This window comes from Diceros bicornis, chromosome 22 (assembly GCF_020826845.1).
Source record: "Diceros bicornis minor isolate mBicDic1 chromosome 22, mDicBic1.mat.cur, whole genome shotgun sequence".
NCBI lineage: Eukaryota > Metazoa > Chordata > Mammalia > Perissodactyla > Rhinocerotidae > Diceros > Diceros bicornis.
In genome coordinates, this window is record NC_080761.1 from 27,451,665 (window position 1) to 27,464,417 (window position 12,753).

A 12,753-nucleotide genomic window follows, 5' to 3' on the forward strand; every position below is an offset into this window, starting at 1 on the left:
TTTTTTTTCCCACATATGGATATCTAATTGTTCCAGCACCATTTTTTTGAAAGACCATCCATTTTCCACTGAATTTCATTTGCATATTTGTCAAAAATCAGTGGTCCATAATGTGTGGGTCCATTTCTGCACTTTTTATTCTCTTCCCTTGATCTATTTGATAGATTCTATTGATCCGTCTTGATGCCAATACCACACTATCTTGATTACTGTAGCTTTATAAGAGCCTTGAATTCAGGTATTGGTCATTCTCCAACTTGGTTCTTTTTCAAAGTTGTTTTAGCTATCGTAGATCCTTTGCATTTCCATATGAATTAAGTCAAGTTGTCATTTTCTATTAAAAGCTTGCTGGGATTCTGATTGGGATTGTGTTGGATCTAGATCAAGTTGGGGAGAATTAATGTCTTAACAATATTGAGTCTTACGCCCCATGAGCACAGTATATATCTCTCCATTTATTTAAGCCTTTAATTTCCTCTAGCTATGTTTTGTAGTTGTCAATGTATGTCTTGCACATCTTTTATCAGATTTATCACTATTGCATAGTTAGCGTTTCTATTTTATTTCTTTCCCTTTTTGCTCTCAAGCTTTTTGAGCCCTTTAACCTGTATAGTATAGAAATGTCTTAGGTTTTTAAAATCCTTTGTGACAATCTTTTCCTTTTAATTGCAGTACATAGAGCACTTGTATTTACTTTGATTACTAATATATTGGTGTTCAGACAACTCAGACACAACTTCCCATGCACAGGATACTTTCCCATCTCAAGGCTAGCAATGAGGTGATGCAAAACAGGGCTCATTGGCACAGGGAAGCCAGCTCCTATGTCTAGGGTACCTCAGCCTAAATGCTCTGCTTGCCACCCAGCTCCTGCAAGCGTAAACAGATCCCTCTTCCTGGGCCAGTTGCTGCAGAGAGAAGCAGACCAGAGTCAGACAAGAGAGCCCTCCTGCTCTCTTCCCCTGATTTCAAAGTACATTATCCTAAACAATATAGCTGTCACACTACTAATTATGGTGTTTCACACACAAAAAATCTGTGCCTCAGCCAAAGGACAAATGACAAATTTCTACATGCATTAGTTTTAGACCACAATGAAAAAAAAGTTGGTAGACTGAATTGATTCAGTTAATGAAAACCAGTTACATTTCTCGGGCTGAGTTCATCTTGAAATGTCCAAGTTCCAAAAGACAAGGAAATAATATTAAGAACCCATGGAAGGAAGAACACTGTAACCAAGAAGTAAATGCACCAGTTACAGGATATATTTGAAAGGCCTCAGATTTCCAAGAGATACCAAGTACAAAATTAAGGTTAGAAACTGGGAACGCTATATTTTGTACAAAAAGTTCCAAATACCTCACAAGTGGCGATGGCTACAACACAAAAATGCCCAAATTGGTCAGATTCATTTTCTTTCTAACCTAGTGTTCTCTCTAATATTGGCTATAATTCTGTCCACCTTCCTCCATTTATTATATAATTTGTTACATTTCTGTGTTATTGGATTAAATGTCCATATAAGTTAGAATGAATTTGGTGTTTCTGTGGGCTTAGATGTCCACAGTTTTGTTTTATAAGTAACTTTGTATTATGATGTGAAAGAAAGCATCTGCTGGAGATTCCCAAAAGGTATTTTCTGTTTTGCATTTCTATCTTTTAAGAAACCCCAAATGAACTGGCTATTTCATATTCTAGGAGGAGGCCCTATAAATACCATGATTTGAAGAAAAAAAAAATCTGCAAGGTAAAAAAATGTTTTAAACTTGATTGTGGTGGTAGTTACATGACTGTATTTGTCAAAACTCACAAAATGTATGGTAAAAAGGGTGAATTTTCCTGTATGTAATGATATAATTAAAAGAAGAAAAAAAGATTGGGGTAGGATATTTTCTTAAATGTATCAAAAGAAATCTTAATAAGCTGTTTCAATCTAAGCAAGAAACTTGGGTGCCAAATATCCATGTGAAGTGACATAAAACAAACACATTATGAACATCCAAAAATCTGGATTTACAATGGAAATGTTGACAGCTTCTGAAATTAAACAGCACTCAATCACTAATTCTCTTTGAGGGTAAGATTTGTACCTGCTGGGCTTATAATTCTGTTTTCTCTTTTTGTGCTGTTCATGTGTAAATATTGCCAATGTCATTCGACAGAAAAAGGGAAAACAACTTAATTTTGTTCCTAAGCTAGTGAGTGACACAGAGGCTGCCCTCCAGATGAGGCAGCACAAGATAAGCTTCCTGGCAATGATTTGAGGGGGAAAAAAAATCAAGACATTTCAAATGTATTTGTAACAAGGAAACAAATTTATTGATTTTAAAAGACAAGACACCATTTTGTTTTGAAAAACACAAGAAAGCTAGCCTGAGTTCAAGTCTGAAATATTCAGAAAAATCCTACTAATATCTTTAGTATGTTCCAGTCATTTGTTTAAACAACACACTAAAAGTTAATATATATTTTTATAATTATAAAAGTTCCCCAGTTATTGTACAGTACACAATACAAATCGCCCACAAACTATTATTTAGCTCCTGCCAATTTTGAGAGGACATGATATACTAAAAGATTTAGCATTTCTCACAAAAATCACATCAGGAAATACGTATTTACAAAATCAAATACATCGTACAAAAAACCATCACATGTTATTCGGTAAAGATGTTTTTAAATAATTAAAAAGTTTATTCAACTGTAGTCCAAAAACTGGAAAAGAACATTACATTATCTCACACATACAATCTCTACAAAAGTTGCTTACCTCATTTACATAATATATTCAGTCGATTGTAAAATAAATGTTCAAATATCTCCTAGTGTTACTATGTTTCTGTGCTTGTGGGACTGAATAATGTAATCTGCCACTTACTAAGTGAAATTTAAATGATGGCACTTAAAAAAAAATACAGTATTTTAAAAAAACACAATGAAAGAAGTTTTACCTAGAAGGTACGAAAGCCCTGAGTGATAGTGGAATTACTGATTGGTAAGCACTACAATTAACCTAATTGAAAGTTTACCACCCCAGGCACAAATTTCCAAGTGTTCTCAAGGCACTCGCTTAAAGTTTCTGTAACCAACGCACTGGTCACCACCATAGGTCCCAATTGATGATGGAGATGAGTAGAGAAAAAAATTTGCTTTGGTACAAAAGATGCTTTTTAAATGAAGAAAATTCAATACCTCTTTTATTGGGTTCATTTAAAATTGTGTTTAGCAGGTTAAAACAAGGCAATCATTTGTTTAAACCTATTAATTCATTGAAGGAAAAATTTACTTGGTTATCAACAGTCAATGGGAGTTTTTCTTTTTTTCTATTCTCCCCAGAATCATAATTCTTCTAACAAAGATTTGTTGTCCTCATTATTGAGCTACATAAACAATTCTTACCAAAGATTTCATTACTCAGGGCTTCCAATCCCAACATCATAATTTATTTAAAAGACAAAGGAAAGAGGGGAAAAAAAGAATCAAATACCAGAACCAAATGGAAGAAGAGACAAAACACATTTCTGAAAATAAGACATATTACCAATTACTTCAAACAAAAGAAAAAAAAATCCTAGGCAGTCACCTTGTAAGTGGCTTTTACTATTTAAGTAAAATTGGTAAACTAAACTCAGGTCTACTGGCACATAAAATCACTAGCAGCAATGATCAAGGCATGCAAACTGAGAAGCATTTACAGTAAATCATCATGAAGAATTCAAAAGAAGAGAGTTAACTTAAAACCCTTTGAGTATTGCATGTTAACACATGAGTAATTTGCATGGTATGACTTCCGAAACTGCCTAAAAAGCAACGTTGACGGCAAACTTGCACTATGCTATGGGTGTCCTTTCACCAGACGTCGGGATAGGTTACACTCTCACATGCGCAGGGCCAGGGCAGCACAAGCGCGTCTGCAGATGACACTGCTCTCGGGTTCCATCACACAGGGGACGGAGGGGTCAAGTGCTCGCAGAGCGTCCCTTGAGCAGAGTCAGCAACTGTGTCAGCAGCCTGGCATTTACAGGTATCAGAAGCAGTAGTCACAGCATCTCCTGACAGATGAGCTTAAAATCAAGTGCTTTGCTCTCCATTCTATCTATATAGAATTTTTTTGACAAAGTATTAAAGTTTTGGAGCGTAGATAAAATTATGCCCTGTATGAAATTCCCAAACAATATTTGATGAGACATACTCCAGATAGCTTACCTGCCCTCAAAGAGTTCAGCTTTTCTTTATCCACTGGAATTCGTTTCTTCCTAAGGCTTCACTTACAACTGTACTTTCTAAAGCTAAATAAACGAGATCTTTTGCTTTGTTTTGGGGAAAAAAAAGAGAAAGAAATGTAACCCTTTCTTTATCATACCTTTTAAAGGCAATCTAGGTACTTTCAATGTGCAGAGATCAGGTATGACATAGGTCTACAGGCCCATGTGTTTGTCTTCCTTTTCTAGAGTCAGGATGTGATGCTAGAAAAGTTGATTTTTTTTTCTGTAAACAGTACACTTACTTAGATGGCAGTGAATATTTGGGAATAAATATATCAAGCCCTCTTGAAGAAAATTAAGAGTTGTATATAAAATGCAAGTGTCCAGCGTGGAAACACTTTCTCTTCTTACCCCCCCTTTAAAAAAACAGCATAATTAGACATTTGGATATAGAGTATATTTTACCAGTCTAAGTCTAGATAAATGATCTGAAAGGCTTTTGTCCCCCACTGTATATCTTACAATGCTCAAAGGGTTAATACAAGGCATTACATCAAAGTGGTTTTCTAATACTAGAACTAAGCACTGAATTAATGCTTCTATTCCAGTTTTTAAAAAAATCACCAAACTTGCAGAAATACTAGGATTCCATTAATTGATATGTTCTAACCATACATATGGAGGTTGATCTGATCTGGTGACAAGCCCGATTTTCAATAGCACTGCATGTCAACCCCTCTCCCCCATGTTCTGATGTGATTCATACAAATCACAAGTTCTGATTTCAATTATTTGATGGTTGTTAGTTTCTCACCAAGGAATTGGGGGAGGGGAGGTGATAACAGATAACAATCTGTTGTATATAACCACTGCCTCAAGTTGTACCCAAAGGTGACTTGGCAAAGGTTTTTACTTCCTACTCATGTCCACACAGAGAGGACCAGCATCACAGTGACACACAATTTTTCCTTTTACACTAATGTTTCAAGCACAGCATTATTTTAGACATTTCAAATATATCATCTGAAGAACTTTTTAAAATTTCAAAATGCATCACGTTTAGCACTTCTAGAGAGTGCATTCATGTAAAAAGGTTCATGATTACAGTAATGAAACCGTATTCATTCCTGAACGACTGTGACAGCATTCTACAAGAACGTGTTCATTTTTACTCGTCTACTACAAATCAAAGGCAGTCAATGTTGCAAACGACTAATTTTAGGTATGCAGTGTTAAAACCATTTTCCAAAATTTACTTTTGTTTTTAAAGTACACCATCTAAAGAGAGGTGCATGAACCGTGCTATACAGTACAAGAAAAAGCACAAAAAGGAAAGCAGATTTCTGAAAAGGCAGTAAGACTTATACAGTCAGTCCAAACACAGTTTGGATGAGAATCCTGAAAAAAGTGAGCAGCCACTTGATATCCAAAGAAAAATTTTAAAATTGGGCCCTGCATTCCAAAGAGATGGTTCACCCATTTCACTCTATTGTTCACTGGCTTCATGAAGGCAAATCTTTTGGGTATGATTCTCAAAGTATAAGTGAAGATCAAACTCTACCCACAACACTCAATCTTACTATATGGAAGTATCTTTCTGAAACTTAAAAATAGCCAACATACCTTCCTTACATTTTTCCTCACTGAAAGTGTAGCATTTGGTCTACGTAGATATTTTTCATGACTCCTGTTTGATTATAATGCCAAGAAATATTAAGAAGTCCTTAAAATGTGTGCTTGTCACTTGTCAATGAACTTACTCTGAGAGTATTGGTGTCTAATATCATCTAGAAAAGTCACAGCTTCAATGAACAATGAACAAAAAAATGGAAATGTTCAATAAATGCAATAAATGTGATTGCTCCAATTTGCTCAGATGTATAAATTACGATGTTTTTATTTTCTAATATAGTTCACAATTCAAATTCAAAATTGGTTAAGATATTTATGTGTGATTGTATATGTGTGTCTTACTGTAGAGTACAAATAACTGCAAGTAGCATAGACTATAGAGGTTATTTTGTCTACTGGTCAGAACTATCCACCCTAGTCACAAAGAACTAACGTTCCTAACCATCTTCATAAAGGAGATCAGAATATTTTGAGGGAGCCAGTTGAAATGTAACAATATTTAACTCCTAATCTGTCCTAATTTAGAACAAACCATGAACAACTGGAAGAAATGTTGAACCCTGTAGGGTCCCCCAATCCCTAACTTTCATCAGTCTAAATTTGCCCATTATTCAGATTCCTCTAATGATACAAATATATCCAACATTAAACAGTGATAATAAATACATTTACAATCGTTCAATAAACAAGATGAAACCAGCAAATACATTTGGTCCAATACAGATATAGTATCGTTCTAGGGGTGGTGGATAGGGGGATAGGCAAGTGAAAAAAATTCAGAATGGAGAGTCAAAATGAAGAGTGTTCTTCTCACTTTTTGATTTTAATTTTACCTGTAAATGTGTCCTAATGCACAACGAACTAGACACATGGTCTTTGCAGCTTAAGGTGTTTTGTTTGCCTTTTTTTGTGTGTGATGGTGCAAATTCATTGCCTTTTGGGAGAAAATATCATTTAAATGATATTGAGATGAAGGTTATGCTAGGATGCTAGTGACGACTTTCAAATATATGAGTGGACTGTATAATACAAAATTTGAATCAATTTTAAAAATTACATCTAAAACATTCAAAGTTTAAGAAACTCTGTTGATCTTAGTTATTTGAGTAGTCTAAGGCAATCGAGCAACAGCAGTTGAAATATCCTGCACGTTACCCGATAAGCCATTTGGTATTTTTAACTTTACAGATTGGCTCGCTCTCTTCTTTCTACCCCCACCCCCCACCCCAATAAAACTGGAAAGATAAACATCTTGAGTTTAATATAGGCCTCATTAATAATCTGTAAATCATTTTGTGCTTTCCCTTTTTTTTTGGCTTTATGTATTTATTTTTGCTGATTAGCTTTTTTTACAACTATTTAAATGAATGGATGTGCCTGGTTTTTTGTTAATAATTTGAGTGCTTAAAAGAACCTTGGCTTTTCATGTAAATTAAAACGGGGATAGGTGTATCCTCTCTGGGATCTCACCGTCTGACTTTGTAGCTGATTCCTGCCCACGGGCACTCGTGTGTGCATGTGGACACACAGACACCGAGACACACAGACAAACATTTAGACTGAAAAGATGCACTTCAATAAGTACCTGCTTATTTTGTTAACTTTCTTAAATTATAACTAGATAAGAATGGTCTAAAACATACATGATTTTATGTAACAAGTTGGTAATTAAAACTAGCCTGCTATTCCACACCCTTAAGCAATCTGATTTGTAATCAAGTAATATTCAGCTCGAAGCACAAAAAATAGGTTTGCGGTCACTCAAAGAGGGGAATTGATTTTTGTCTTTTCGTTTCGCTTTGTTTGCCCTAAATTTCCTTCGAAGAACATGTAACCTGTCCTTACTTCGGGAATCTGAAAATGACAGGCACAGTTTGTCACATGGATTGAAGAGGAATTCACATGAACAAAATAAGCCTTACTAAACCTTAGCTTCAGTTCTGTTTTAAGGCACCATGTAATAGCCGAGGTACGATGATCCCTGATGTACATTCTTCAATGGCACGGGTCCATCCAGCCACCTATCCAAATCCTACAGAATCGGGGATAAGCAACAGTGTGGTGTGCCAGTTACACTGCCTTCAGGTTCTGTTTAAAATTTAAATCCACATACTTTAGAAACCAGGAAATATTTTTGAAGGAAATAACGATATGCAGGTTGCTACATTCCTTGCATTCTATAAATTTTCTTTTATAATAGCAGCATATTGAACTACTATTAGGAAAAAGACCTGGAATAAAAGAAAGTCATCCAAATGGAATGGTTTCCTGTATGTCCAGCTCAGCATAAGTAGCATGTACACTTAAAAAAAAAAAAAGTCAAGTCATTTTTTCAGCTTCAGTATCTAACTATAACAGCCCCACTCAACAGCAGAATGCATCTGTGCAGTGGTCCCAAATACAGAATCAGTAGTCTTTAAACAGAGGAATTGGTATGCAAATAACAATTAAAATTCAATGTTTAACGGAAGCTTGCATTAACATGATTTAATAATTATGTACACAAATTATGTACATATTAGCATAATCTCTTGCAATTCTGTCATTTACTCTGAACCGATAGATGCACAGCTAAATTTTTTTCAGAGAAAAATAGATGACCTTCCCAACCCTCTAGCGCTATAATAAAAATGCTCTGTATTCTCTCTCCATACTCCAAAATGGTATCAAAATAGTGTCTTGTGGTTCTGCCCAATGAAAAGCACCTTTCAAAAGCAAATTGGATGCATCTGCTGCCAAATGGGCATGCCTCCAGTGTAAATCAAAGAAATTCATTTCTTTTGATATTTCACAGAAGTGCATCTAATTAAAAACTTACACATGAAATCATACACCAAGACTAACAATCAACAATAAAATATTTTAAGCTACAAAAAAAGTAAATTACTTTTTAATTATAAGAAAACAAAAACATTGACATTAAGTGTTGTAAAAATCCTTCTTGACACCTGAAAACTAAGGAAAAAAAAAACAACTCTTATTATTAAGAGGCAAATAATTTGTTTACGTTAAAAAAAAAAAAAAAAGACCTGGGAAAATACATACACCCATTCCATTTCACAACTCCAAAAAGGTAATGTTCAGCACAGATAGAATTTGACAACAGTCGACCTTCAGGCTTATTAAATTTTCAACTTAAGCCCAATATCAACAGGGTTAATGTTAGCTGGAAAAATATGCTTTAATATTCTTTAGACTGCAGTGTAGGTGTTTCCTGTGGTGCTGCACTGCCTGATAGTCTGAGTACTCGTGACGATGTGCTCACTGTGGATTGGATTCAGGAGGCTTGGCTGCACGCTGCTCTCGAGAACAGGCTGCATACAGCCCACTGGAAACGCCTGGTTCAGCTCGGTTTTCTCTCTTTTGGCTTGAGGTTCTGAAGAGTCATCTAGTTCTTCATCCATTTCACTTTCCACTTCACTGCCTTCATCTGCACCAACAGATAACACCAAGACTATTACCACAAGACAAACTGGAAAATAGCAATCAACACGTGCTTTAGAGACAATAATACTGTACATTAAGAAAGCAACTGCTTAGCTCTTGTCGGGGGACAAAGCATGTAGGTTTTCCTTTCAACGGATTTTACTTGTGTCAATGTTCTATTAATGTATCTATAATTCTTCCAAACACAGCAAAGGTAGTTTTACTTTGGCTAGTTTGTGATTGACATCTTTAACAGTTCTTTTAAGAAGACCTTTGGAATTTCCTAACGCTTTAATGTTAAATAGTGGCATAATTTGTGTCATCATAAAGTAGTCACTTTGATACACTGTGCTGGCTTTTGGGGAATGTATTGAGCTGAAAAATGCTAACTAAAAAAAGAAAAAAAATTTTCAGTCTCCTCCAAAAATCTACACTAGATATAAATTTCATCTGTGCTGATGTTAACATAGGTGAGACCCATGTTGATTCACAAAATAACTATAGCATGTATAAGCAGGGGCTGCTATACAGACTTTTTGGCGCACAGGAATGTTGCAGATCACAATATTAAATAGGCCTTTTTTTTTTTGGTGAGTAATATAGGCCCTAAACTAACATCCCTCGCCAATCTTCTTCTTTTTCCTGAGGAAGATTAGCCCTGAGCTAACGTCCGTGCCCATCTTCCTCTATCTTGTATACGGGACCCCGCCACAGTATGGCTTGACTAGCGGTGTGTAGGTTTGCGGTTCGTGCCCAGGATTGGAACCTGCAAACCCTGGGCTGCCAAGCGGAGCGTGCAAACTCAACCACTATGCCACCGGCTCAGCCCCAATAGGCCTTTAATTTTTATTACAAAAAAATTACGAAGACCGAGGCAGTAGTATTAGATGAAAAATGTGCAATGCATTTCCATTCCTGGCAACACTGATACTCACTGTTAATAGCTGGTATTCATTTCTGGAAATTAAATGTATTAAACAGTCACTTTAACCTCCAAATTTTAATATATTTTATATTAACTAAGACTTCATTATAATGGAATACAATTTAATTTTTTCCAGCATGCATTGTTAAAATTCAAAAGTACGGTAGAGACAGAAAATGCTCTCACATAGCTTTACTACTATGTAAGGTTCTCCTCAGAAGAGTGTAGAGAATACTTCTTCACAAGTGATAATTTTTAAAAAGTAGGGAATATATTTCTGCCTTAAAAATCTTTTTAATTCACCTTCAACATGTTTTATTTTTTACCCCAAAAAAGATAAACATATAATTACATTAAATACCTCATCTATAACTAAAATATATCTAGCTTATTGTTAGATTTTTGACTTATGATAGTGACTTATATAAACAGAATCAGATCTCCAATATATTCTGCTCTATGGCATATCATGTACAAGGAGTGTGTAACAAGCATTCCTTCAGTCAGATTAAGTTGCACTCTTTCCACGGACTGTTGAGTCCAGTTTTACCATTTGGGGCACACATACAGCAGAAGTCCCTGCTAATGCAGCTCTTTATATAAATGGGCCCCTTGACTTTTCTTCTCTTATTATCAACTGGGGAAAAGATGGTTCCAGAGAAAAGTGATGAGGAGTAACAGGGACATACAGTTGTGCAGTGAGCAGCTGCCAGGAGCAACATCTCCTGAGAAATGGTACGTGTGATTAAATAGGCTGAGATTAGACGTATTGACTTGAAATGATGTCTGTAACGTATTATTATTTTTTCTTTTTTGTGAGGGGGATTGGCCCTGAGCTAACATCTGCCAATCTTCCTCTTTTTTTTCGCTGAGGAAGACTGGCCCTGGGCTAACATCCATGCCCATCTTCCTCCACTTTATATGGGATGCCGCCACAGCATGGCTTGACAAGCGGTGCATTGGTGCACGGCCGGGATCCGAACCGGCGAACCTCGGGCCGCCGCAGCGGAGTGCGCGCACTTAACTGCTTGCACCACCAGGCTGGCCCCTGTAACATATTATTAAGCGACAAACACGGAGTGCTCTTAGATGAGGCAAAAGTTGTCTTGGCTCATCTACCTTATCCGGTTACCTTTTTGTCTCTGGAAAACGGTCTTGACAATAACATGACAGTTTGTCAGAACAAGCACATTCAAAAGGCTGGTGGGCTGCAGGGAGAGGGATGTATATCGTAGACATCTGCTTCATCAAGAGGGAATGATAAAAAAAATGTCTGGAAGGATCTCACACTAAATTCTTAATGGTGGTAGTCTCTTAGGGTTGTGACTATGAAGTTTCACTTTCTATAGTTTATAATTCTCTGTATTATTTGAAATTTTTATAAAGAGCTAATATTACTTTTATTATCAAGAAAAAAATTAAAATTCTCATTTTGTGGAAAAACCCCACAAAAACTCTTGCAGATTTCACGCCTTACACCGTGAATATGCCAGTTTGGCTATATATCAAGAAGCATCAGGTCTGACGGTGAAGGGACCAGTAGGGCCACACCAAGAAGGTGAAGAAAAATCACACTGCTTCTTAGCTTCCTCTTCAACTTTTCTGTGCCTGAGAAATAGTGTCAAAATAAAAGGGTCAGTACGGAAAGAAAAAAAATCTTTTCAAGCAAGGAGGGAGTGGAGAGAGAGTGGAGAAAGTCCTGTCATCTACCCTGTTCTGGACGGAAACACAATGGGATAACGGGCTGAACAAACCTAAGTGCTCCAGGCCACTTTTCTTTAGGTCCACTTGTGGGTGGCAGGCAGCCTCTGGATAGGCTACAGGGCAATCCACAAAAACAAGCCCTTTCTCTAGTTCCTAAGGGCAAATTAACGCAATTCCATAGACATCTGATGCTCCTAGAAAGACTCAAAGACATTTCCTAGGGATTTACTTGAGGTTATGGAAATTTGGTACACAAAAACTAAAATCAGGCGCAAGTGAGTCTACCGAAGACTCAATTTTGGTTCAGCACTTCACAAAGAGGACTGGCTACCACCCAGTGTTTGGCTAAGCAGCAACACTCCTACCGCACCTCTGGGCACCCAGGGATGAAAGCCCCAAATTTGGTTATGGGGCTCTGATGTCAGTGCACCATCAGGGCTGCCTTACATTGGACGTGGGTTTCAACTGCCACCTTTCTTGCTCTGAAATTACAAATTAGTATCATCACTGATTGACTTTTTGACTGTTATTTGGATGATCCTATAGGGTATATATTTGCAGCAACAATATTCGCAGGCTATCATTTTCTACTTTTCCTGCTTTGCCATTACGCCTATTACTAAAGCAGGAAGTAACGCAGTCACAACTGGTGAACAGAGACTGATAGGAGGTTAACGTGGGAGTGACACTGATTCATGACTTTCCGTAGCACATTAACGATTTCCACCACCAAGGAGGCACAGAAGCTGACCACTGAGGACCCTGGGACAGGACACTCCAGAGAACAGCCCTGCACCACATGCACAGATTCCCCCAGTCCCTCCTCTTGCCTCAGTTTCCCCACTGGCTCTGGCTCTGTCC

At 36.8% G+C, this 12,753-nt stretch overlaps 1 protein-coding gene across 5 annotated transcripts in view; it reads right to left on the reverse strand.

Moving 5' to 3' along the window:
• Positions 1-2,302: 2,302 nt before the first annotated feature.
• The window catches only part of RFX3 (regulatory factor X3), a 275,918-nt gene continuing 265,467 nt past the window's right edge, over positions 2,303-12,753 (reverse strand). For all 5 annotated transcript variants that reach the window (XM_058565741.1, XM_058565742.1, XM_058565740.1 and 2 more), the window contains one exon: positions 2,303-9,267. In XM_058565741.1, coding sequence (XP_058421724.1) covers positions 9,029-9,267 — 239 coding nt within the window. In that variant the 3' untranslated portion in view covers positions 2,303-9,028. The remainder of the gene's footprint in view (positions 9,268-12,753) is intronic.